The 26,068-nt window shown below is 53.1% G+C and overlaps 1 protein-coding gene and 1 long non-coding RNA gene across 2 annotated transcripts in view; one reads left to right on the plus strand and one right to left on the minus strand.

The window, feature by feature from the left end:
• The window catches only part of DPP4 (dipeptidyl peptidase 4), a 50,276-nt gene that overhangs the window by 3,776 nt on the left and 20,432 nt on the right, over window positions 1-26,068 (minus strand). The window contains exons 7-26 of the mRNA XM_078604030.1: window positions 24,550-24,602; window positions 23,729-23,801; window positions 22,650-22,770; window positions 22,092-22,246; window positions 21,415-21,512; window positions 20,819-20,948; window positions 20,062-20,100; window positions 19,181-19,279; window positions 16,427-16,500; window positions 14,835-14,888; window positions 13,705-13,829; window positions 10,457-10,504; window positions 9,577-9,675; window positions 7,108-7,177; window positions 6,346-6,540; window positions 5,789-5,843; window positions 4,911-5,010; window positions 4,222-4,286; window positions 3,013-3,085; window positions 2,095-2,168 (exon numbers count right to left, since the gene is read on the minus strand). Of these exons, the coding sequence (XP_078460156.1) occupies window positions 2,095-2,168; window positions 3,013-3,085; window positions 4,222-4,286; window positions 4,911-5,010; window positions 5,789-5,843; window positions 6,346-6,540; window positions 7,108-7,177; window positions 9,577-9,675; window positions 10,457-10,504; window positions 13,705-13,829; window positions 14,835-14,888; window positions 16,427-16,500; window positions 19,181-19,279; window positions 20,062-20,100; window positions 20,819-20,948; window positions 21,415-21,512; window positions 22,092-22,246; window positions 22,650-22,770; window positions 23,729-23,801; window positions 24,550-24,602 (1,800 nt within the window). The remainder of the gene's footprint in view (window positions 1-2,094; window positions 2,169-3,012; window positions 3,086-4,221; window positions 4,287-4,910; window positions 5,011-5,788; window positions 5,844-6,345; window positions 6,541-7,107; window positions 7,178-9,576; window positions 9,676-10,456; window positions 10,505-13,704; window positions 13,830-14,834; window positions 14,889-16,426; window positions 16,501-19,180; window positions 19,280-20,061; window positions 20,101-20,818; window positions 20,949-21,414; window positions 21,513-22,091; window positions 22,247-22,649; window positions 22,771-23,728; window positions 23,802-24,549; window positions 24,603-26,068) is intronic.
• LOC144724703 (uncharacterized) lies at window positions 876-2,526 on the plus strand. The gene is made up of 2 exons (XR_013586558.1): window positions 876-1,039; window positions 1,703-2,526. It is a non-coding gene; the product is annotated as an uncharacterized LOC144724703 (long non-coding RNA).

The raw sequence follows: 26,068 nt of genomic DNA on the forward strand, positions 1-26,068 counted from the left end.
CACATATTCGAATTCTTGCTCGAGGGATATTTAAAAGGCAATTAGATGGACTATTGGCGACCCTTCCAAGGTCAGCCGATCATTGCTATCCCCCCCCCCCATGCCCGCTCGTCATCCGTACAGACAGGGATGTGTGTCCATAATAAATACAAATTTCGGTTAGATCGCGTTATTTTTAAATGTGTCGTAACCCTCCACCACCCGACACGGCCAATCAGTAAAAAATGTGTCACGTGTCGGGTGGTGGAGGGTTACGACACATTTATAAATAACGCGATCTAACCCAAAAAACCTTTATTATGAATAATATTGGTCGCGAAAGCCTACTACGTGTTAAAGGGATGAGTGTGTTCGCAGATGAAAGTACAATGTTGCATGATACGCAGTGAAAGTATACGTATCGCGTGTCCTTTGAAAAAGTGAGTGACTTCGGCTCTCAACGGGCTCTTGTGACGTACACGTCTTGGTTAATCCACTGCTGGATGCCGTGTGAGTAATGGGGGCTGTTTGACCATACTTCACCGTATTGAGCAGTGCGGGTTTGGTGAACAGGGCAGGTGCCCGGGATGGCTTCGAATATGACTCGCCACTGATGTGAGACGTGGCTGGGACTCGAATGCAGGTCACCGGGTTCATTCTGCAGCGAGCTAATTGCTGCGCCACCCCTTGTGTTTACGTACCTAAAGGAAACTGTTGACTTATCTTCCAAAGCAAAGTGTACGATTATTTGGGCTTTAGGACGCCGCTGCTATCCGACTGCAATAAAGGCACATCTTTGTCAGACCGCGCTGCTGCTGTTTGCTGCTGTTTGCTGCTGTTTGCTGCTGCTGCTGTGTCCATTAGGGCACATCCTGCCTTCACCTGGCCCTGTCATTTCTTAAACAAACTGTTTGTGAATCGCCGCCGCAGCAGTCGCTGCCCGCCCCGGCGGTGAATTTGGTGCAGATGGTTTGCAAGTCAACTGTGAAGATGAAAACCCCCCACGCGGCAATCGTCCGCGACGCCGTTTATCGGCCGCCTGCGACACCCGCCGTAATCGGTAAGGCCCCCCCCCCTCCTAAACCCGCCCCCTACCCCCACCCCATTTGATCATTGGTGTGTGAGACTTGGAGCCGAGCCAGAACACGGGCTCTTCTCGCTCACGCCTCGGTAGGCGCCACACGGCCGGAGCGATATTTTTAGCACGCTTTTGTGCCTAAGTGCGTCCGTGCGTGCGGACACATAAGTGCGTGTGGACGTGTGCGTGCGTGTGTGCGGACGCGTGCGAGAAGCTCGCAGATTCTTGAGAGGTGGACGTCGCGGTTGAAATCTGACAAAAGTGGTCAACTATATCTGCTGCGATTACACGCAGCTGTAGTAGCAGTCGTTGCCCCCTACTGGCGGACTAATGCCCTCTTGCGGGCTCGTGCTGAGATCGCTTTGTGCTGCACGGGGACAGCTGTCACTTGGTGGGAGGCCCCCTTCGAATGTTTGAGGTGTGATTTAAGGAGCCTTGGGTTGCCGTGTCATTTAATAAATATTATGATAAGCAAATATTATGGACGTGGACGCGGTTACATCGCTGAGCTCCTCCATGCAAGCGTTTACTGAGTCATGTGGCCCACATGCCCAGCCACCGCATGCCCAAGCTGCTTCTGGTTGGCCAGCTAGAGAGAGGACTTAAACGGGCGTGCACAGGCTGAAAACTGATGGACTTTTGTAGGCACAGCAAGACTTGGAGCTGAGTGGACTTGCCCTACGACCGGCACTAGTGGTGTCAAGATCGGCTGCTGCAGAGGATGCTATTGGAGGCACAACGGGAGGCCGAGGAGCGACGCTCGCAACAACGAGCAGAGCAACAGGTGTCTAAAGCCCAGCGGGTTGACACACTGGGCAGCACAGGTGGTCCGTCTGCCAGTCACCTCGATTATTCATCCCATAACACAACGGTGTGCCCTGTGACCCCCTGCCAGTGAGCCGTCGCTGTTTTACGTGACCTTAACATGCACCTAGCCTGGCACGTGCATCACGCTGACGTGACCGCCAGTTGTCGTTGAATGCGCGTGTGTGTGCGTGCGTGTGCGTGCGTGCCGTGTGTGCGTCATGCGTCGTTACCATAGCTGAGAAGTCCACCTCTTTGTCGACGAGAGCCTTGGAGATGTGGGCCGCTTGCTGAAAGTGCACGTTGTCTGCAAGACAGGGGCGGCCGACAGAGCGAGAGAGGCGGCGGTGAAATGGTTGAACAAAGAAACGGGCGTTCTCATGCAGACCACTCATCATCATCATCATCGTCATCCGCCATGGCCAATCCACTGCTGGATGAAGGCCTCCCCAAGCCGCAGGCATCTCGCGTGACCCTCTGGTGTCATAATCCGCCCGGCGCCCGCACAGGGCAAATGAGCTCCGTGTCCCCGGCAGAGGTGCTCGAAGTATGAGTTCCACTCCGTGGCTGCCACCCCATCGTTGTTGTTGACCGTCGCCGGTCGATCTGAATAAAGTGGCATCTAGAGGAGGCTGTGATGATTAAATGGATCCCTCCTGATTGTCCTTCGTTATTATTGTTGTTGTTATCATCATCATCATCCGCCAGAATCTTTCCACTGCCTGAAAAAGGCCTCCCCAAAGTTGTCGCCATCTCTCGTGGTCCAATGATCCGGCGATCCGTCTGTAGCCACCGCAGCACAGCGGATCCGTCTCCGTGGCGATGGACCTCTGTTGGGGCGGCGCTCTCTCTTTGGCTGCCATTCCGTCGTCAGTCTCTGAGTTGAGACGTCGTGTTGAGCCGTTGGGGGAAGTGCTTAAGGCTCGTGTCTGTCTCTCTCTCTCGTTCCATCTCGTTTGCGTAAATAGATTCTCGCGTGCATGCGGAATGCACGCAGTCCACGCACACACACTCGGTACACACGTGGTATGCAGGCGGTACGCACGCACGCAGGCACCACGAGCATGAGAATCGTGCCGTGCGTCACGACGCGTCGATGATGCGCGCAGCGTGCCCCCCTGTGACGGGGTGAGGAGGGAGGTGGGACCCACCGTCTGCCATGCCGTGGATGAGGAGGTAGTCCACCTTCCTGAAGTTCTCTGCGCGGGCCATGACGGTGGAACTCTGTGGGGAGAATCCTCGTCAGCCGCGAGGCGTGTTGCCGGCTCTTATCTCTTGTTTTTTTTTACTGAACTCCTCCGATTGTTATTCTAACCAGACGGAATCTGTCATATATCGGTCAGTTTTACTTATTCACTCTTGTACATTTCTTAAAAACAAACTGCTTAGTTCCTTTTTAAATGTAGTACAGTATTTCATCCCGGTTGTGCTCACGGCGTCACTCTCACGAGACCATGTGTCTCGCGGGGAGCAGCGCATCGCCCCGTGCGAAATTCCACAATGGGTCACAGAGGCGGACTTCACAGAACTGCTTCTGGAGGCCCCTTCGAGTGGCCCTCTGATCTCCACACTCGCGGGCTGAACGCTCCCCCGCGCGTTTTGATCGTAACCGCGATTGAGACGGAATTTTGTCAAGCGCTGCTTTCTTTAGCCCTGAATCTCAAGTCACGGCGACCTGAACGCACACGCATTCGACATCGCACGAGCATGGACACGGCTTTTTCAGAAGGATGCGTGTACACATCTAAATCCTTCCTGTAGATGAATTGTTAATTATATAATTAATTGGAACGTGTTTCGAACGATCACCAACACCCCCCCACCCCCCCTTGCTGAGATGAACAATGTGGGTGGCGTCCATCCCTCATGGCAGCATTGAGCCAGTGGTGGAAATTACACGTTGATCATGACGATCAGAATCGGAATATTTATTCATACTGGAGGAATCTGATGACCTATTAAGCTCTCTTTCACAGATGTCCAGTAGGGATCATGGTGATCATGGTGATTATCATGGCAAGGATCGTCCATCAATAAGATGACAACTTGAAAAAACAATTCATTGTTTTTTTTGGTTCGTTCCTTCAATTTGGAGAACACAAGTCTTGTCTGTCCCTTGTTCTCAGCGGGTCCCTTGGATGAGGCTGAGCTACAATGCCACGCGGTGGCGTGGCGTGGCCAGGAGACACCCTGCCTGGTGGTCTGCGAGGATTTAAAATTCCCCATCCCCGTGCAATGTCCCCCCTCCTCTAACCCTGACCCTAGCCGTGATGCCGGTACATAGCCCCCGGGGGGCTCTCGCGGCGTGGGGCGCGGTCACCGCCCGCACGCTCGGCACTGCTCTCTGGCGCGCACCCCACCTCGTAGGCCGCCAGGTTGTCGTCCTTGGTGGGTTGCCCCATGTAGCGCTCCGTGTAGATGGAGTCTGGGGTGGCACGGAGAGGGAAAGAGAAACGCGGCGCAAAGCGCGTGCAAGTCGTGAGAGTCGTGAGAATCGCGAGTCGCGCCACGGCAACGCCACGGTCCGTTACTTTCGCGGCGCGGCAGTTGAAAAGCAACGGTGCGAGTTTCTCCGATGAGCACGGTTGGCTACGTACGGTGCGAAACAAATTCAACATACATACAAGTTCCACCGCTACAATCTTGATTTGAAGCTTTCGTGACTGCAGGAATCCATACTCTTTGGTTTTTTCGGTAAAGTCACGTAGGTAGAACCATTAAATAAAACTAAAAATAATATATCACTGTGATATATATATATATTTTTATAACCGAAGTGACTTTACCGAAAGAACCAAAGAGTATACCACCGCTACATACATCCAAATCCCCAACACCACCAACACCACCACCGCCAAAGCGGCACCACCCTCATGGTGCGGCGGCACCTCCTGGCGTGAGGAGCGATTCGTCCAGCGAATTAAGCGAGTGGAAACGCGCGGGAGACGGTGAACCAGTGTTCACATTTGCGTACGCATCTGGCGGAGCGTGTGGTTGGGTGGACCGCGCGGTCGTGCGCTGTCTGGATGCACAACGGCCGCCGTCTCACCATAGTAGCGCCAGTCGGACACGGGCGCCACGGCCATCCCGCACTTGAAGACACCCGAGCCGGAGCCCAGGGACATGGAGGAGACGTAGCCTCCATACGACTGCACGCACGCGTAGACACACGCACCAGAATCACCAACCAATCTCGGACTGCACTCGCCATCTTCAAGATCCTACATGGACGTGTGCCTGCCCTCCCGCTCCCCTATCATCTCACCCTACTCCCCTCCACGCACTCTCCTGCCTCTCTCATCTCGCTCTACTCCGGTACTCCCCTCCACGCACTCTCCTGCCTTTCTCATCTCGCTCTACTCCCCTCCACGCACTCTCCTGCCTCTCTCATCTCGCTCTACTCCCCTCCACGCACTCTCTGCTCCGCAACCCGGGCTTTCTGCCCAACCACCCAGTCAACCTTCGCTCTGTGGGAGGTTGCTCCTTACCCTCTTGTCCCCAGGTCTGGAGCTCCATTCCCTCGGCCATCCGTGGAGTTGATTCCCTCCCCCTGTTCAAGTCAAGGCTCTGGAACTTCCTTCCTCTGCCTATGACCGACTGCCTCTTTCTTGCTATAAAATAAACAAACTATAAACCCAACAGACCCGAGTTTAATTCCTGGCCATGGCTGATATCAGTGGCGAACCGGTCATGGCCCCCACCCTCCTGCCACTTCTCAAGCCTACACTGCTGACCGGCATGGCGAAGTATGGTCAAACAACCCCCGTAACCGTCACTGTGTGGGTAGGCCTTCACCCGGCAGTCTGTTGGCAAAGGGGCCGTAAATTATGAATCGCAATAAAAAAAACCCTTGCGAGAAAACAAACTGGATAATAAATGGACGCAAACACAAAGCGGTGCTTTTTACACCGCGGTATAAACACTTACCCATCCCCAAATCGCTATTCTGGTCTCGTCAACAAAGTCCATCTTCCCGAATTCCCTGCGGGGGGCAGAGGAAACGACAACAGCGCAGTGAGGAAACGGCATCGTAAACGTCCGAGTGACTCGCAGGCCGGTCCTTGATGTTGCTGCCGCTGCTGATGTTGTTGTTTTGTCATCCTGGCAAGGCCGCTCGCCGGTGGCACGGCGAGGCACATGCTGGTCCTACGTATCACCCTGTGCACGTGGGATACCGTGGCTCGCCAAGGGCTCGACGACAGTGGCGCCACTTGACCGACCGCGGGCGATAGGGGCGACGTGCAAGGGCCACGTTTCGTCAGAAATGCGCTACGGCCTCAAGGCCACGTTGTACTCGGGGTGGAAGATTTAGGTCAATCGTTGCCGGCAATTGGCGCCAAACTGTGCCACATGCCCTCCCGCATTGGCCTTTTGCTTCCGGTTTTGAAAGGAATCGGAAGAAAAAAATGAGGACGTGCGCGCACGTAATCGGAACGGGAAAAAGGTTAAGTGAAAATGATTGCGGCGGCAGCGGCGGCACTCACCGGGCCGCAGCCTCCTGGTCCTGCACCTCAACGGTGCCCAGCCGACGGTACAGCTGGTGCAGGACCTTGTCCCCCCGGTAGCCACTGCCGCGTCCGTCCACGCTCGCCACGATGACACGCTCCGTGCTCGCCAGGTACGTCGCCCAGTTGTTGCGGAAGCGCGAGTCCACCTTCTGGCTGCCCGGTCCAGCGTAGCTGAAATGCAACAGTGGGAATTTAATAATTTTGTACGTACCTATTTTTTTTCCGTCAAATCCTTCCGAACGATATCCCGATTGTGGCTTCGGTGTCGGTGTCACGGGACGAAGGATCGATTCGGATGTCTCGCAGAGTGCCGCAAATCCGCCGTGTTCCAGAACGGCCCACGGAAGCAGATCTCACAGAGCTACCTCGGAGGTCACTTAAAGTGACCTCTGCTCCACACAGTAGGGGGGGGGGGCAGCACTATCCCATCCGCTCTGCCGTGTGACAGTAATGCTCGATGCATGATGCTCAAAGCGCAATTTCATTCTCACAGCTGGAATATGGGCAAACTGTGTGGAAGTACAAACATTGGTTTGTATTTGTCAAAGTGACCGGGCCCAGACCATCAACTCGCTGCACTTGAGAGCTCCGTGCGATCGCTGTGGTTGGGCGGCTGCTCTAACCCCAGGATCTGTGCGGTGGTGACTCAGCGCCTCTGACCCCGGAGCCTTCGAGTCAACTCACGATACGGTGTTATTTTTTGTTCTTAAAAGAGAGAAGACAAACGAAAGGACTTACACGTCGATGATCAAAGGGTGCTTCTTTTTCCTGTCCATGTTTGGTGGCAGAATAAATTGATACCAGGCCTCTGTGTGGACGAATGAGGGAGCGGAAAAACGGAGGTTGACATATAACAAGTACGCTCGCTCGCACGCACGCGCGCACACATGCAACAGATGCTCGTTAAAATCATGTCCCCCCCCACACCGCACAAGGCAGATATAGTTACGTAACGCGTTAAATGTTCCACAGGTTGTGTAACAATTGTGCGTGCAGTTTTGCGCGAAGGTTGCCAACCCCGCTTGGCAAGTCGCTGACTTCTCATGATCCGGGAGCGCTATTCCTTCAGGACTCCACACTCGTTCCCTGCAATGGTTTTGTTGTTTTCCGTGTTGCCGTGTGCAATAGCCATGAAACTGGCTAAACGGGGCCATCATCATCCGTGTAACAAATCAAATAAATTGATGAACACTCAATCTCTATGGGTAATTTACCCTCCAAGTTTTGACGCTATGTGAGCGATACGGATTTTCACGCGAAGTAAATAGAATGTCAGCTTAACACGTACGATGATGCTGGATGCAATTACCAGCGAAACGTCGTACTCAAAAATTGTAAATGTTGTGGATTCACTCTTCAACACACCGGTGGGCTAAAGTAGTGAACTATTTGTCTTTTGTCAACGTGACACTTTTTTGCTGATTGGCCGTGTCGGGTGGTGGAGGGTTACGACACATTTATAAATAACGCGATCGATTATGAATAAATTGAATGTGACGATCGCTTCAAGTCATGGGGTAACTTACATCAATACCGTGCAATCTTTGACGCTAGCTTACGGACAAAACAAACCCCGAGAGCGTTTCTCAGAGAGTATATTTCAAGCAACGTTTTTTTTTCTTCTTTAAAAAAAATACATTCTTGTGATCCCGAATGAAATTAAAACTCATATGCTCTCGCAAGTTGAGCAGTAAACGTTAACAAACGTGCCGTCGGGCTTTGTGGCTGTCACATGAAGTCAAAATAGTTACGCGTCCCGCACCACGCGAAACCGAAGCGTCACACGTAATGCACGTCTCTCAATGGGCACGCGAAATCCGGGAACGCAGCTTCTCCCGGGGGGCACTGATGGCTGTACGTCTGTAGAAGAAACTCTTTATGTGGTTTGTTTCAAATCGCGTTGAATGTAGCGGCCTCTAGTGGCTGCCGAGATTGCTGTGCGCACGTTAACGTAGACCTGATACAAGTACAAATGTAGCTTCTCGTTTGCGTCGTGAGCCTGGAAAATCTTCTCTGAATCGCTGCGATAGACATATTATATCTATAAACAAGCAACATCATCCTTCTGAGAAAGATAATTATTATTTTACAAAGCACAATACAAATATATAAATACAAATATATAATTCCCCAAAGTGTCAAGGAAAACAACAACACAGAAAATACTGTTTGAAAAATGCCACAGCAATTAAACATTATTATAAAACAATGACTATTTCAATGATTGAACACTCCATTTCAATTAAATATCCACTGTGTGAGGGCCTACATTAAACATTTCAGGAACATTTTAAACTAAGTTTTATCGCTCAAGTTTTTTTTAATTTTCCTGACTGGGCATAATATTTTCACGCATCAGGTGCATTTCATATTCTATGAATGTCACGTGTCATTTCATGTCACATGTAATGCATCTGTTATTCAACCCAGAAAACCCACAAACAGTTGTTGAGAAATGTATACAGGGATTGCCACACTGGTTCTTGGGGGACATTTGCCTGAGGCCTGAGCAGGCTGTGTTGCCATGGTCGTAGGCCTTGTGCCAAGGGAGGTTGGTAGATACCGACTGTGGTGGTAAATGTTACCACTATGCACCATGGACGGTATCTACTACGGGCAGAAAGCCTTCACGGTACATACCATCTGTCTTATAGACACGCTTCCAATATATTTTCACATTCCTTCAGTGTTTTAGGTCACATTCATTATTTTCCTTCCCTTATGATAATCTCTACCAACCATAAAACAGGTTTTTTTGGGTTAGATTGCGTAACTATATAGATGTGTCGTTAAACCCGCCACCACCCGACACAGCCAACTAGTAAGGTTTGTCACATAAACAGAACGTGACAATTCGTCACTAGTACAGCACACCGGCGTGTTGGAGAGTGAGGCCACAACATTTACAATCTGAGTACGACGTTTCGCCAGTAATTACAACTAGCTTTCAGAGTTGTGGACAAATCCTCCTGTTTCATTCCAAATATACAACCCCAGCAAAGATGCCAATGCTGGGCTAACGTTGGCATTTACTTAGAACGGTTGGGGAAAAGTTGGCCCAACGAAGAAGTTATCAGTGATCCTGCTATCATGCGTGCCTGCGATCAAGAAGTAAAATGCTTCGTCAAAATTAACACGAGCACCGTGCCACCCTGGATGGTACCAATTGCCATGTTTAGGGGGCAATGGCTCGGAGCAAACCGTTACCGTGCTCTCCGAGCATGAGTTTCTGCTGTTCAAGCGTTGGCATCTGTGTGCGCTCGATGAGCTCCGCCAAGGCCGTGTTGTTTTCCAGCAGCGCAATTTCTGAAAACAAGCATGCAACGAGCGTAAATTCACATCGCGGCGACCTTGGCGAACATAAATGTTTAAATGAGGACTGTCGCGTCCGTCCAAACAACGGAAGTTACGCGAGATATCGGGGAAATCAACAGCGTGGAAAACGCGGCGTGCCAGTATCGCTGATTGCTGCGAGCTCGAGTGCAGCGAATGGGCAGTGGGCATTGCATCTCAAGTTGAAGAGCAGTCCTGCTGCGGTCACCAGAGCCAGACCATGGGTCACGTGGTCAACACTGCCCGCACCGCCAATTCACAGACCACGGGTCACGTGATCCAGCAGTGCCTGGTAAAGGGGCAACATCGCCGACATCCCCCAACCTCTACAGAGGCAAAATTTAAACGGCTTGTTCAACTCTCTCTAATTATATGTACACACACGTTGCAACTTTCACCTTTGCAATATGAAAGAGGAAGCTGCAGATTGCAAGGAGACTCATTGCCCGTGGGTTGGTGACAAGGGACGTTTCAGACTGCGTGGGTTGGGCAGTGCTTAACATCCGTAAAGTGATCATTGCAAGCATCATCGCGAGTGACAGAAGGCATTGCTTCATCGGATCAGCGCCACTGGTTTGTGTCCTTTCGAGCACTCTACGTGATCTCCCAACACCACAGAATATCACCGGCTGAACAATAGCCGCCAGGCAGCGGTGACGCAGGCGATCGCAAGCTGTCGAGCAGCGTCAGTCACGGTAACGTCTTGGCAGAGTGACGCATGGCACGGTGGTCCATCGCGCGGGTGCGCGCGTACCTTTGTCTTCGTTCGATTTGCGAAGGGTGGACATGGGGATTCCGGGACCTGCGGGGAGTAGAAATTGGTGAGAGTGAGCGCAGCGCACTTCTGTTGTAAACCGCAACGGTGAGAATCGTACCCGGGGCTTAATTTCTCGCCGAGTATTTCCTGGGTCACCGGTAGGGTGGAGTTGGTTGCACGTGACGTGTAGTAGCCACAGCCGTAGCCAGAGATGTACTGGATGCGGTTTGTCCGGTGCGGGGGGAAATGTTCTAGGTTGTGAGCTCGGACAGGCCCAGCTGTAACCAAGATCTTTTGCAATCCCCTTAGTTTGCTCGCCGAAACCTGGACACGTTTGTAGGAGCGTCCTGCTACATCGGGATGTTTGGCCAATTTCCATTTTTAAGGAGTGTTATGGAGCATGAGAGGACACGAGAGTGCCCAGCCGAAAACCCACCACACGCAAGGGGATGACACTCGGAGCTCTGCGATCATTGAACTCAACCCATTGCCGTGCTGCCATCTCGTGCCCATCTCTCAGCCCCTGGTATTCCATGCCAAGCCTCCATCCAAACGCTGACCAGGCTCCTCGACACCGCTTGGCTTGGCTTGGGGGATGCAACGAGACTGCGCACAGTTCAGGGCGGGGGTGCGGCTGGTTCGGGGCGAGTTGGTTGAGCGAACGTGGCCGCGTTTTGCGATCCCTTCACATCCGCCGACACGTCCGCTCCAGCCGAAAGCCGCACCGTGCCGCGCTTTTCTCAGCGTGATCGCTCCGACATTTCGCTCCGCGTGCCGGCGCAACCCTCAACACGGGTGGTAGAGGCATCGACGGGTGAAGCTCGCGACAGCGGTAACCACGCCAGTCGCCACAGAGGGTCGCAAAGGGGGCGGCGACTGACCGCGGGCGAGCGAGGAGCTGGAGCGAATCGATCCGCGGTGTCAACGACCGCGACCAAGAATGAGAAAATAAACCGACCAGCGGATGTGTTGATGTGGGTGGCGGGGCGTGGTGGGGGGGGGGGGCGGCTTTGAATGCCCTCACGGTGTTGCCGTGGATTCCCCTGGACTGCCCGAGTCGCGCTCGCACCGGTAATTACGGAACGATGATGAATGTTCTGGTGGAACAAACTGACTACTTCACTCAAAAAGAATGCATATATGAATGATGGAGAGTGCAAAGGTGAAGAAAGCAGAGGTAGCATCACCTACACTTAAATAAATCTACGCTCGTATGATCCTTTACAGACCTCTATTTTGTCAGTACGCTGCTGAAAGAGGGCCCTGCCCTTGCCTTGCCGGTCATGAAGTTCTATTTCAGAAAACTTCACCACACTCGTACTCTAACCCACGGTTATGTGCTATCGGTGCCACTGATACCATGACGTCTGTACATGTGATCATTCGTCTAAATCTCTCATCTCCAGCTCCCTAATCTCTCTTGTGTTTATCTCACTTTCATCTCACGTATCTCTCTCTCTCTATCTCTTGCCTGCAACTTTCTGTATCTAATCGCTATCTCTCGTATCTGTGAGCCAAATTCTCTCTTGGTGGGCCATAACTCAGCAGGCCACTCCCAAGAGTCCTTCGCGGTCCAAATCTGGCCCCGTGACCCGCCAATTGAAAAGAAGTCAGTGATTTTTATTTTGATCAAAACGAGCCTTGAAGCGATGCTCATTTCCCGTCGACAGCCCTGAGCTAGTGCTGAACATTCTACATTCCTATGACAGGGGCAAGTCTCTCTAGTAGACAACCAGCAAGTGGTAACTATTTTATCGACCCCAGAGTGATGATGGGTCTGAGTCGACCACCAACCCTTGAGTTGGAACTGGCAGCCTTCTTATCGCGGGCCGCTCGCTCTACCGCTGAGCCATGTGGCCGGGCACGGCGGCAGTTAAAAACTCCAGAGAGGGGGGGACCCCCAGCCCCCACCACCCCCTCCCCCCACCCCCCAGCCCCCCATGGCCGGCCATCATAACCCAGCGGCGGCGACTTGTGGGCGGTTTCACAAAGTGTCGCTCAAACACCACCCGACGTTATGTGGTGTGAACGGACGTGCACCAGATAGTAGTAGCGTGTGTTTGTGTGTGTACGTTTGGGTGGCACGCCTGTCTACCCCGTACACAGTCTGGCTTATAGTCGCGCAACGGCTTGAAGCAAGACGGCGTGCGCCGTCAAGGCTGTTTGACAAGAAGCGGCCGCGGTGGTGGCGGTGGTGGAGGTGGCGGCCGTGGCGATAAGCGGTGAAATATTGTCTAGTGTACCGCAGCTGTCTCTCACGCTGACTGCCTGCCCGAGGAACTGTGACGTCCGCCGGCTTAAGCCACGAACTGTTTCTTCTTTCATCGCCACGTTTCAATGATGGCGACATTTTGCATACTCTTTTAACGATGACGATGTTTCAATTATCGTGGCCACGTTGCTTGGTTCCCCGTGGAACGATCCCGAGCTGCCCCTCCTCCACCAGACTCCCCGCGTCCTCCACACGTCACCCGGGGTTTTGCTTCATCTGGCACAGCTGTGCATCACGGTGACACTGGTGGCGGTTCTGTGCCACGAGATGCATGCATGCAGCTGCGTGCCGTCGCAAGTTTGCGTAAAGATGGCATGTACAGGTGTGTGTTACAACAGCAGTGGGAGGCGACTCCTAGATCCCAAAAGTTGGTATTTTCTTGATATTTATCTGGGGTATAAAAAAGCCCATAGGATTTTTATGATTAGATCATCTGCTTTCGTGTCACCAGATGTAGAACTACCACATGTGCACGTGTGTGTTGCCAGACACATATCGGTGGCACGAGCAGGTGTGTGTCACCAGATGCACTAACATAATATGAGCCAGGAATGTATCACGTGTGGGTTACTGGACACACATGTATGTATGTTGAACTTATTTCGCACCGTACGTAACCAACCGTGCTAATCGGAGGTCCGGGTCGAAGGACAACAAACTCAACATAGAAATGAGTGCTAAACAAATTGTCAATCGAGATGATGATGTACAAGCGCATAGCTCCAGCGGCTTCCTAATATTGGAAGGAAGCGTGTTCAAGACGGGCGCAGATGCAGTGATGCAGTGCTTGTCTTTGTTCGATGGTTCGCCAAACGGTGCTGTTGCGAGGATGACCACCGGAGTTCACGTGATGGTTCATGCTCCTTGACGAGATCAGCGAGGTAATGTGATTCATTTGTGGCAAGCTCTTTGCGTGTAATGAGCACGACCTTATCATGTACCCATTCGGCAACACGAGCAGCTGTTCGCATACCCGAGCAGGTGAGCTGGTAGTGGGTGGAGGCCTTGCTGAACCTGGTGGAGAAAGCCTGGCACCTCTCCTCGTCGAGGGTGCAGCTCACGCACTTCGCGGGGGCGTCCGGCTCGTCCAGCTGGATCCTGCAGCCACGTGGTGTCGGAGACGGCGCAGCGGAGATATCACAGCGGAGACGTCGCATTACGGGGCCGCAGGGGCCACAGGGGCAAGATAACCAAAGTGGAGGGGGTAGAATTGGACACTCCCCCCCCCACCCATTTGACTATCTTACACCAGGGCCTCGTGCCAATTGCGCTTTGCCACTGCAGGACACAGCTCATTAAATCTGTGTTAATTGCCGTCTAAAATGTGTGGGGAGTGGTGGCACAATGGTTAACGGCACTGCGCTATGAATCCGGTGAGCTTCCCAGTCGCGGATAATGATGTTTGTACCATTTCTGGACCACACCACACCCACCCACCTTCCCACCCTGACACTGCGTCCGGAGATAAGTGTGTGTAATTTGACTGCGTCGAAAGATTTAAAAAGGACCACAACGGGTCGTTTCCTATTGCGAAGCTCTGCGGGGAAATCAGGTCGACAATCAGAAACGCACTGCTCCGCTTGCTATGGCTGTTGTACAGAAGAGGCGATCTGTGATCCGCTGCCAATAGGCAGTGCGGCAACACGCATCCAACGGCACTCCGCTATTGACGACCACGCAAACGGGGCAGTGGATGCAGCAATCTCTGTGTAGTCCGTTCACGGCTGTTGCTGAGCACGGCGGTTGTGTTTTTTGGCCGGCTATGCCACGGGTCGTTTGGTAAGTGGTGTCCCGACGTTTCGTGCCACGCGCTGGCCTGGTGGGGCTTTTCGGTGGGGGGGGGGGAGGGGGGTGGCAACTGAATTGAGGGGTTCCCGAGGGAGGCGCCCGAGTTGACAGGTCGAGCGACGACGTTCGAGCCGGCGCGCGACAAATCCCACGAGCAGCAGCTGACACTTTGGCACCCACGTGGTGGCGGATACTGACTTAACTCAGCCCCTGGGGCACTGCGGTCTCTGCGAAGCTGGCAATTCTAACACAGTTGTACGAAGAGCTGGTACCTTGAATTCCCCCACCCCTCCACCCCGCGCCGCGCAAACTCACCTGTACAGATTCCTGCTCCCCGGGAAGCCCTTGTGTTCGTTGCTGATGTAGTACCTGGGAAGGGGGACCGGAAAACCGACGAGACGATCGTCAATGAACATCGTCCGCCACGATGTATCTACTGGCGGATGAAGGCCCCTCCAAACCGCCGTCATCCCACGCGGTCCCGCGATCGAGCCGATGTCACCGCTGCACGTCCACGGAGGACGTCCTGCTCCTAACCTCTGGCTGTCGCTCCATCATTGGTCCCGACCGCCGACAATCATCCCTCGCAGCCACGGGGTCTTGCCCAAGCCAAACTAATATTGCTTGACAGCCAATGCGATCTCTCTCTAGTGCCCTGAGAACGATTGTTTGAGGGCGCTTTATAAATGTAAATAATTATTATTCTCCTCTATAACTTGCCTCGGGTCCTCTCAGCCATGTGCTCCTCGGCGCCCGTCGGTGTGCATAACGAGCTGTGACGTGGGCCAGAAACGTGGACCGTCGCTCCACACGAGGCCTAATCGGATGTGGCATGGTGTTGGCCGAATCGGCGATGCCTCGCAAACAGAATGCATATTCGGAGTGACAGAATTCATGGTTCGAGCGCAAATTCATATCATATCTGTTAACAAGTACACCCCCTCCCACCCCCACCGACATTCTAAGCGTCTTGAGAAGAAATTTCGCGCGAAACAAAGCCAAGCAGAGGCACCCCACAGCCTTGACGCAGGGCAGCTGATTGGCGCAGACAGCATTCAACACAGCGCAGTCTGGAATGACCCACGTACACATAAACACGCTCCTTGCCACATTAGTAACGGATGCTGCCGCATAACAGAAGGAATGCAACTGACGGATGTTTGCGGAAGCGGCCCACTGCTCCGAGAAAAGGGGATTGTTGCCAAAAAAATCGTCAGCCGATGTTTTTGTTTCTTACAGCCGTGTGTCAGTCCACTGCTGGATGAAGGACTGCCCGTGCCCGTCGTCAGTTACGGGCGTTGTTTTGACCGTACTTCACCGCGCTGGTCGGTGTGGGTTGGTGAATTGAGCAAGGGGGGTGCGGGGAGGAGGGGTGTGTGTAAGCCCAGGACTGGTTCGGATACCAACTCGCCCGGGAATCGAACTCATTTCCTGGGGGTGCATGGCGCGGTGTCCTAACCGCTGTGCCACCACCATCACCACTGTTACGGGATGCGACGCTGAGAACGAGCGTGGGGCGTGCGTGCGACGGGCTGCTCTCATCGTCACCAACAGCGCAGTGATTTAGACACCAGAAGAGCAATGTGAGCGTATCAAATGTATTGCTGGGCATTTGTGAAAAAGAGCTTCATAGCTCATCGGATTCCTACAGGAGAATTTTTTTTAAAATATATAATTAGAGAAAGGCAGGGTTATTCTTAGACATGTAATGAGAAAACAAGAGACTGAATGTGAACGTGGTGTTGACTGCGAAAACTCCAGGTTCCACAAGACGGTGAACCTGAACAATTTGATGAAACTGGGAGGAGAATTCGATGCAAAGAAGTTGAGCAAATTTGACGGGCAGAAGAGCTGAATGTGAGGAAGGCCACGACCATCGCCCACGTCTGTCAGATAGTTATACTCACAGTGCGTTCACCGAGACGGACTCTATCGAGATGACCTCCCACGACCCCTGGGTCAGCTGCTGCGGGTTCGAGTCCTGCGCGACGCCACACACACACACGCACGCACCGCACGGCCGCGTCAACGCACGCAATGATGCACCGATTCACCTCGCTCGCTCAGAAAATAAAAAAATAAACATACCCCGAGACAAATATAAAATTCTCTCCGTGGGCTGTTCACGACCAAATATTGTGATTGAGAATGAATCTATTTTGGGTTAGCTCATCCATGTAGAGGTATTAGGTATTTGTTTATGGTAAGCCTTCACCACAAACAATTACATGATGCCTCCACGATCTAATCCAAAAGAAATTAATTATGAACTTAGACAAATATTTACATGTCCCTAATTATTTTGAAAAATACATTTAGTTTGTAGTGAATGTTCAGGATAACTGTTAGCAAAACTATAAACTAAACCTTTTATTTTACGAGGTAAGGCCCACTGAGCTATGGAGCTCTGGTCATCACAAATGATAGCCCAACGAGAAGAGTGGCTTATCGCGTGGAAATGTACAGCAGCAAAATACTCTTAACGCGTGTTTGTAAATGTGGAGGGAAAAACAGGAAAGCCCGGAGAAAATTCCATGTGACCACAGGGAGAAAGACACTCAAAATATACAGTAGGCATCAGGGTCGAGATCGAACCCACGACCTCCTGTATACCAGGTGAGGTAATTAACACCTCGCCAACGGTCGAGTGCAGTGAGTTGGCTCCACAATCGGAGACGTCTGTCGGAGGGGACACAGCTGGGCCGCAGCAGGGCGTGTGTGCACCAGAGGTCGAAAACGGGTTTTGATTCCTTACCCGTACCCGTACCCGGCCGCACCAGGGTCGCAAACGGGTACCCGTACCCTACCCGATACCTTGCTACCCGTACCCGGCCGGGTATCGGGTAGGGTACGGGTATCGGGTACCCGATTGCGACATCTGGTGTGCACCTGGGACAGCCGTGGACGAGAGTGAGTGAGAGTGCCGTTGGAGAAGCAGAACTCGGCAACGGGCTGAACGAGACCATTTTTAAGCGCCCCCACTACAGCGAGACCCCCGGTGATTGCGACTTCGTTTTGTAACGAGCTTCTCCGAAGCCAGCGGAGCCGCCCCCCTCCTCCACCCCCCCCCCCCCCCTGCCGCACCTCCTCTGCCCTCCTCCCTCAGAAGTTCGAGCTCGACTTTGGGCATCGTCGACGTCGTCGGCGGTGACAACGACACAGAGCGACCAAAAAAAAGACCTCTGAACCACCATCGCCAAACGGCGCTCAACGACCACCGCCCTCCCCGTGAAGCGGCGGCCCCATTGAGCCCGTCGAGCCGTTTCGCTTTACGAGCTGCAGTAGCCTTGAGCGTTCTTGCTGTGGCGTTCGTCTGGACCAACGGCGCAATCGAAACGCGAGCAAAAGTACACCTTGCGGCAATCGCTGGTATCTCGTATCTCGAAGTGGTTCGCCATAAATACTTAGCAACAAACCCGATCAACGCTTGTTTCCATTTGATTGCTTTCTTGATGTGCTGGTAGCGTGGCGGCGGCCTCGGTTGGTCAGCGCCGCTGCGCTGCAACCCTGCAACCTGAGTTCGATTCCCGGCCATTGCTAACATACACCAGCGGCGAGCGACGTCTCAACCGGTCCTGAGCCTCGTCCCCTTCAAAAACCCGTGTGGCCAAGGTATTGAGTTCATCATCGGTCATGATCAGTCCGCTGCTGGATGAAGATCTCCCCAAGTCGTCGCCATCTCTCACGGTCCTGTGATGCAACAAGCCGTCGAGTTCCCGCACACGAGTTCGAACCTTGTTGCTCCATCTCCCCATGGCAGACGTACTCCTGCCTGTGTTTTCACTTCCCTATCCCTCAGCCACGTTCGATCCACTGCTGGACTAAGGCCTCCCATCACGAATCCACAACTTCTTACGATCCCACATAATCCACTCGGCACATGCACACAAGCTGACTTCATCATTCCATCTCCCTGATGGACAACCTATCGAAATACGTTCCGTTCCTTGGCTACCACTCCGCCGTTGGTCGGATAAATCTGCCAACATCTCTTCTAGCGACACGTCAACGGTCAATATCATCTTGCTCGCCGACCCCCAAGTTCCTCTTTTACGTACGTACGTTGAAATGCTTTCGCACTGTACGTAGCCAGCCGTGCTAATTACACTGTGCCTCGTGTCATTTCCAAGCACGCACCTCTCGACGCTTCTTGGCGCGCTTTTCAGCCGTGCCCTCTTTACCAGAGGTGTGGACTCGAGTCATGTGACTTGGACTCGAGTCAGACTCGAGTCATGAATTTGATGACTTGCGACTCGACTTGGACTTGCATAACAATGACTTTGTCCCACCTATGAGATGTGGACTCGAGTCATGTGACTTGGACTCGAGTCAGACTCGAGTCATGAATTTGATGACTTGCGACTCGACTTGGACTTGCATAACAATGACTTTGTCCCACCTCTGCTCTTTACGATCCGCGACGTCAGAGCGGATATTCCGAGCGAGTGTCATCGCCTCCATCTCCGCGGCGGACGAACCTCTCGGCTACATTTCCTCTCCGGGCTGCCGCTCCATCGTCAGTTCCGACCGCCCCAAGCCCAACTGACCACATCTCCAAAGCCATGAGAACCCAACACCGGAACCGGCGGTCGCAACCGAACGGGGGGACACGGGCTGGCGGCGGGCGCGGGCGGACGCGGAGCGGGGGGGGGGCGACGCACCTCCGGCACGTGGTGGAGATGCTTGAATCCGTCGCTGTTGCTGTAGACGCGGTAGTAGCTCTTTCCATCCTCCGCGAAGTGCGGCTCCGCGGGACCAAACTGAGCACCCGCAGCACACGAGGGAATCCCGTCACGGCGGACGCCACGTGACGGTGGAGCCGGTCGAGCCGGGCCCAGGTGGTTTATAACGACGCCGACGGTGCCTTGTCGCGACCTTGACATTCAAACGACCCCCGACCTCGACCACACCCACTCGGCCGACACCAAAGCTGCTTTTCGTAACGGAGGAGTGGCCGGAGCCGGATTTTAACAGAGTCTATCCCAATGTAGGACCACAGAGCTTGGGCAATCTTTAGCGCCAGTTCTGCCTTCCCGCGCACCTCAGGCTAACGGCGTCGAACACGCCGAATGGCTGAGCAGGTCATCCCACGGACGTGTTAATTATATTGACTGGGCTCGGGGTACTTGTTAAACTTTATTAGCCCAGGCTGGTGTCACAGGCACTTGGACTAGGAATGTTATTTAACACCAACGGGGAGGCGTGAGCCTTGTTGGTAAGGCGAGAAACCCGGGTGCTTACTGTGGCTCCATTGCCCCCCACCCGGCTGAAGGTGTGTGGGTCGTGGGTGTTGAATATTTTTATATATTAAACGACCTTACCTTACGGTCGTTTAATATATCAAAATATACAACACCCACGACCACACACGATCCGGACGCCGGTACGAACGTCGTGAGGTCGCGGGTATCTCCCATCTCGATCAATGCGACACGGATGGCACCCGAAGGAGTTTTAACGGCCAGGCGATTAATTTGACTCGTGCAGCAATTGTCAGACTCGGCAGCAGGCTGCACATGTGTGGCGGTAGCCGCGTGCATACCGTGCCGATCCATCCAGTCTGCGACATCTCAATGTGGTTCTGAAAGAGAACAAAAACGGCAAGGCGTTTATTATTGGGGATATTTATTATTTATTGTCGAATTTGTACGATGATAGTTGGCCCCAATGGCTCGGTGGGTTTCGGCCAGGGTCGATGTGCCAGGTCAGCACATTAATCATCCTGGAATTGGTCCCAGCCAAAGCAACGGCAGTTGAAGTCATCTTTGGCACCACGTGTGAGGATTTTAGGTGACGTGTGAAAGCATTCTTTGGGGGCATTTTTTGATTCGGGGCGGGAAGTCTCAAGCACATTTTTGTCTGGGGGCAGAAAGAAATCAATAAAAATACATATATTATTATAATTTCATTTGTAAGAAATTGAATATGCAAGAGAGCACAAGGTCGCCCCTGGGCACGGGTCCACCGTTTGTGTCCGTCTACCATGACATCTGCCACTGGTGACCTCACACTCTCAAGGATCTGTGGCTTCACTTCAACCGGCTCTGTCCGGATCAACAACCCAGAAAATATCTCTTTCAACCAGCGCACCACGTCTGGTATACCTTTGGTTATGACTATGGGCCGTTACTGGAAAGTATGTGAAGAAAGAGCTTAATCGGATTCCTCCAGTCTAAATAAATATTCTGATTCTGATCCGATTCTGCGAGTCACATTCCACCTACTCCAGTCTATCGGCGACCGGGAAATATTCGGTGAGGAAAGCGAGAAGCCCTGGGCAGCATGTTCTGGGCCCTCACCTTGCTGCACGTCCAGTTGATGGAATCGCGATCGCAGAGCGACAGGACCGAGTAATTCTGGTGTCGCGAAAGCCACTGCACACACAGGCGGTCACTCGTCGCCCAGGTGACCATGCCCAGGTAGTGATCTCTGCCACAAAATCGACCACAAGTCCACACTCGCCATCATCATCGCCATCGTCATCACCGGCCATGCATCAAATTGGCCAAACATCACAATCATAAGACTGGGGCTTCATCCCAGCTGGGTCTGCCAGGGTCGGTGACCCGGAAAATATTTAGGTACCCGGTACACCACATCCAATATACCTTTAGATATGGCTGTGATTACGAGTAAAATTTTGTCCGTAGGCTTACACTGGTTTACCAGCTATCGGGAAAATATTTCAACTACATCCAGTGTCCCTCTCACTATGGCTGTGGTTATGAGTCACGTCCTGTTTTTTAGAGCGGCGACGTTGGGATATGTTTAGTGAGAAAATGAAGCCCTAAGGGAAGCGACCTTTTGTCAACGAGCCTTGGGACTTGGCGAGGCCCTTCTGGGTGAATAAACAACGGCGTTGGGAGCACGCTGGGACGCGCGAGAGCCCTCTCACCTGTCGGCGATCTCGGGGACGGCTGTGATTTGCGTCCTTGTGTCCGGGTCGGCGACGCTCACCACGAACAGCTTAACTTTGGGGTTTGGGGCTCCCGCCTGCAGACACCAGCAGGCAGCGGGCCTTCTCTAAAAACTCGTCTTGTTATTCTCTTTTGCTTTCGCGACCAATATCACCCGTAATAGAGGTTTGTTGGGTTAGATCGCGTAAAAACAACTCACTAGAAACTAATTGCCACGTTTTGTTTACTTTACAGACCTTACTAGTTGGCTGTGTCGGGTGGTGTTAGGTTTAACGCCACATTTATATATTTACGCGACCATTACCCAAAAAAACTTTGATGGATATTTTCTTTGCGTCTGAACGCCACTTCCCAACTCAACTCGAATCCGCTTGTGCGTGTGTGTGTTGCACTTCTATCGCACCGTACGTAGCCAACCGCGCCAATCGTAGGTGCGGGGGAAGGACAACAAACTGGAACACAACAGCAAGCTCGAGAATGGCCCACTGGAGTGGGTCTCCCAGAGCCGCTGCCTCCAACATCCCCGAGTGTCGGGCGACTTATGCAACTTCGCGCGCTGTTTGGCGATGTGCATTGCTCGCGGCACGCCTGACGATCGTCGTCGATCGATCGATCGCGGCGATGTGAGATTAGAGCGTCGCCTCCTTCCCCTCACCTTGGGGTACGGCACCCCGATGGTCTTGGGATACTGCTCCTCGCCGAAGAATGCGTACTCTATGAACGGCACCTCCGTGTCGTTGAACTCGGCGTAGGCGAGGTGCTGCCCGTCCGGTGACCACCACATGGCGTTGTTGCTGCCGAGCATCTCCTCTGCATGGTACCAGCACGGGGGGGGGGGGGAGGGGGGGTAAAGGCGCTGTCCTGCAACCGCTTGTTCACGCCGCTGCTGGCGGAAGGGCCTCTGCTAGATTGTGGAGTGTCTAGAGAGGGGCCCCCCTCCCGAGGTTGTGTCCACACTTTCACGCTGGCCAGACGGTCCTCGCAAGAGGGGGTGGGAGTTACCCACATGTTACCCATGCCACACCAGTTGTATGGTTTTGTTTATCTCTGGGAGGAAGGCAGAGAGCCCGGAGGTAAGCCATGGTGAACGGGGAGGAGAGAGAGAACGTACAAAGTCCACGCAGACAAGGGGTGCCCGAGTCGGGAATCTTTGGTGCGAGGCGCGAGCGTCGCCACTGACGACGACGACAACGACGAGAGTGAGCCGCCTCACCCTCGTAGACCCAGTCGGGGATGCCGTTGTAGACTTGGCTGTACGCGCCGCTGGTCGTGATCTTCACCGCTGGGCCCGTCAGGTTTGGCTTGAGGTAGACGTTGTTTTCGAACACGTAGGCCTAAGAGAGCACCACGATGGCCCGCAATCTGATTTTAGTTTTCCGTTACAAGATTACGTTTTTTAGAGCTTCTTGAAATATTGTTTTTTTAACACGCAGACAATCGTGACCGATATTTTCGTTCGCAATTGATTTTTTTCGGATCCGACGAAGCTTGCTTACAACAACTGCCAGAGAAACGTGCGCACGCGATCGTCAAACGCCCGTCCCGGATCGTTCTCCAGCAGCGACCACCGCTTTGTTCATCGCGTGACTTAATTGATTTGGCCGTGTCGGGTGGAGGAGGGTCTACGCCACACGTTGATGTTTTACTCACGCGGCTTTCTGACCCAAATATTTATTATGAATAATCTCACTTTCTTTTTTAGTAACCTAAAACATTTATGGATTTATTGCACCCATCCAATTTTCTGAAAACAGCTTATAACGAAGTTTATACGTATGCTTTCACTGCTAATATCATGATTCGTAATTAGTTTAATTTGTTCTAGATCATCGTGTAAGTATAATGTTCATTATTACTAATAACCCTTCATCAAATGAAGGTGTCACGTGGCCATCTACGCCGATTGATTAGATTATTTAACGACACTGGAGGAGGGAACGTTGAAAGGGAAGCGGATTGTTTTGCGCGCAAGAGGTGCCGCTGGACTGCCTCGCTTCTAACGGCGCCCATGAACAGATTTGACGGAAGCGCGCCGATGACTTCGCCTGACGAGTACGAAGTTCGTTCTCCCATTACGTCGCTCGGCCTCGGTGTCGCCGTCCCACCACCATCGTTTTTATTTACTTCTAAACGTCACGTGCTTACCGTCGTCGTTATCATGGATGATGACGACGACGGTGATGATGATAGTAATGATGACGACGATGATGATGGCGTCGATAATATACAGATTGTGCAGCTTCGGGTAATTGCAGCTCGAGTGGTTTGCCGCGTGAGCCGGCGAATTCTTACCAAATTGTGGCCGTTGGGAGACCACGTGATGTACTGGATTTCGTGCGGCAGCGGGCTGTCCTCCACAAATCTCCTGCGGAGGACGACAACAACAAGACGCCACCGTCGTCACCCTCCGTGGGGCCCTGGTGGCCGGCTGGGTAGACCAGCACGGTGGAATTCCTCACGCTTTATGGCTTTCGAAGCGGGTCACGATCTTTATTTAGACTGGAGGAATCCGATGAGCTATGAAGCTGTTTTTCACGGATGTCCGGCAGATTTCACAGATGTCCAGTAGAAAGCGGTGACGATTTGTTTGCATGTGCACCACAAGTACGTGTGGTTAATGCAGACAGGATTCCTTGAATAAGGATTCTGTTTGGTGTTTCATGATCATGACACCTGTTTCATTGACAGAAATGGTAAAACATATTGTTATATTGTTAAACTAATGACGGCATTCTTAATGCAACTGGCCCATGGGGCGAGGTTGTTGGCAGCAGAGGGCAGTGCGGAAAAATCCACCGTTGTGCTGTACTATGCTACAACGTCTATGCTGCCTACCTCCCCCAACCCGCACCGGCCAGCAATGTCAGGTGAGGTCAAATATTCAGGGCCTCACCATTCATTTGAAGATTCAATTCCCATTTCTTATTGGCTGCAGTGGCGATGGGAACCCATTCAGCACTCAAACCGAAAAGCATAGATCCCAGGGCACGCAACCCCACGCTTCTATCGTGAGCTCCAAAAATTGGATCTCCTACAAACCGATGCGTCCATCGTTATACAGTCACAAATAGCAAGCAATGGCCCAACGTGTGCAGTGGGGGGCACCTACTTACGTATTTTGGAGGTCGTATATGTGGTATGACGCGTAGTACGAATACCTCCACAACTGTAACAACACAGAGGGGGGGGGGGGGGGGTGGGCGGGGAGAAACACTGTCACCATCATCATTGTTATCATAAACCATAGTCGTCAATTTATTAACCGTGGTAATCGTGGATGCATCGGTGATGCTTTGACGATCAGTTATCTCAAACTTCGTACTGGCTTATGCAATCCACGCTACGTCTGCCGGGCCGATGAAGGTCCCGGGACGTGAGTGGTGGGCGATACCTGGTCTGGTTTAGATCTCACTCGCCGCTGACATTAGCCACGGCCGGGACTCAAACTCAGGTCGGCGGGTTCAAAGTGCGGTGCGTGTCCTTCATGGGGGGGAATGGGAATGAAATGTCGCCCATAATCCAGGGCCGGTCTGCCAGAAGGTCAGGGGTTTCCGCTCTCCGACGCGCTCTCAGGTTTGTGTACCGCGCGTTGCTCGGCACGACGTCCGACGTTTCGCTCCGTGCACCACAACGAACGGAATCGGTTCCGAAGAAGCGTCGTGGCGGGGCGTCGTGCCGACCGACGTGCGGCGGTGGTCACGTCGCCCGTGAGAACCCCATCGGGGAGCCGTTCGGCAGCAGCACGGCCGTGACGAACCCCGCGCAAGCGGTGCCCGCTCTCCCACCCAGAGGCCACTTTGCCGGCCCCTGTGGAATGTTGCGGTGTGTTGCGATGCGTCGGCGCTGCGGCGCGCACGCGTGCTCTCTGTGTCGTGCTCTCGCTCTCCCTCACTCTCTCCGCGCGTCTGCGCGGCCGTGCGCTGCCACGGCCCCGCCGTCTCCGGAAGGAGCGGCGGTGACGCTGGCCTGGCGGGAGCGCGTTCGCCGCTCGTCGCGGAGTTTCGCGGTTCCAACCCGGCGGCCACCCTCGTCGCTACCGCGGGCGCGTTAACCCGCAACGGAGCTACGGGGTCGCCGTCCGCTTCACTCACAGTGGACGTTAAAGGTCCCCTGACGTCGTTCGCACGCGAAGGTCATTGTGTGGTCAGGATACAAATTTTCCATTGTTTAAAAGTTACTCGAATTTATTTACTTGACTACAAGCCGCAATAATCGCCCCCCCTGCTGGCACGCAAAAGCCTCGGGTCGCTCTTGCAGATGAGACTCATCCTGGGTCTCTTGAGTTCTCATCCGGTTAAAACAAAGAGTAAAATACGAATATTCCTGGCGCTTTCGTCCCTCCTGAGGCTGGAGACCCTGGTAACGAATGGCACGAGGCTGGGACAGTGGCAGAAGGACAAATGCACCAGAAACCACGGGCCAAAGGGGGCCCAGCCACTGGGCAACTCCCCCTTCCCATTTAATTCCTGACACCAGGGCCCATGCCATCCACACCACCAGGCCGAGAGCTTTCCTAAGCGTGTCTTACAATCTATGGCTTTAGAGAGTCAACAAATCGGCCTGCGGCTCACGGAGTCTATGAGAGCAGTAAATAAGTGGACAGAGGTGGGGGAGCGGTGGCGCAGCGGTTAG

This window comes from Lampetra planeri, chromosome 21 (assembly GCF_965212315.1).
Source record: "Lampetra planeri chromosome 21, kcLamPlan1.2.h2, whole genome shotgun sequence".
Lineage (NCBI taxonomy): Eukaryota > Metazoa > Chordata > Hyperoartia > Petromyzontiformes > Petromyzontidae > Lampetra > Lampetra planeri.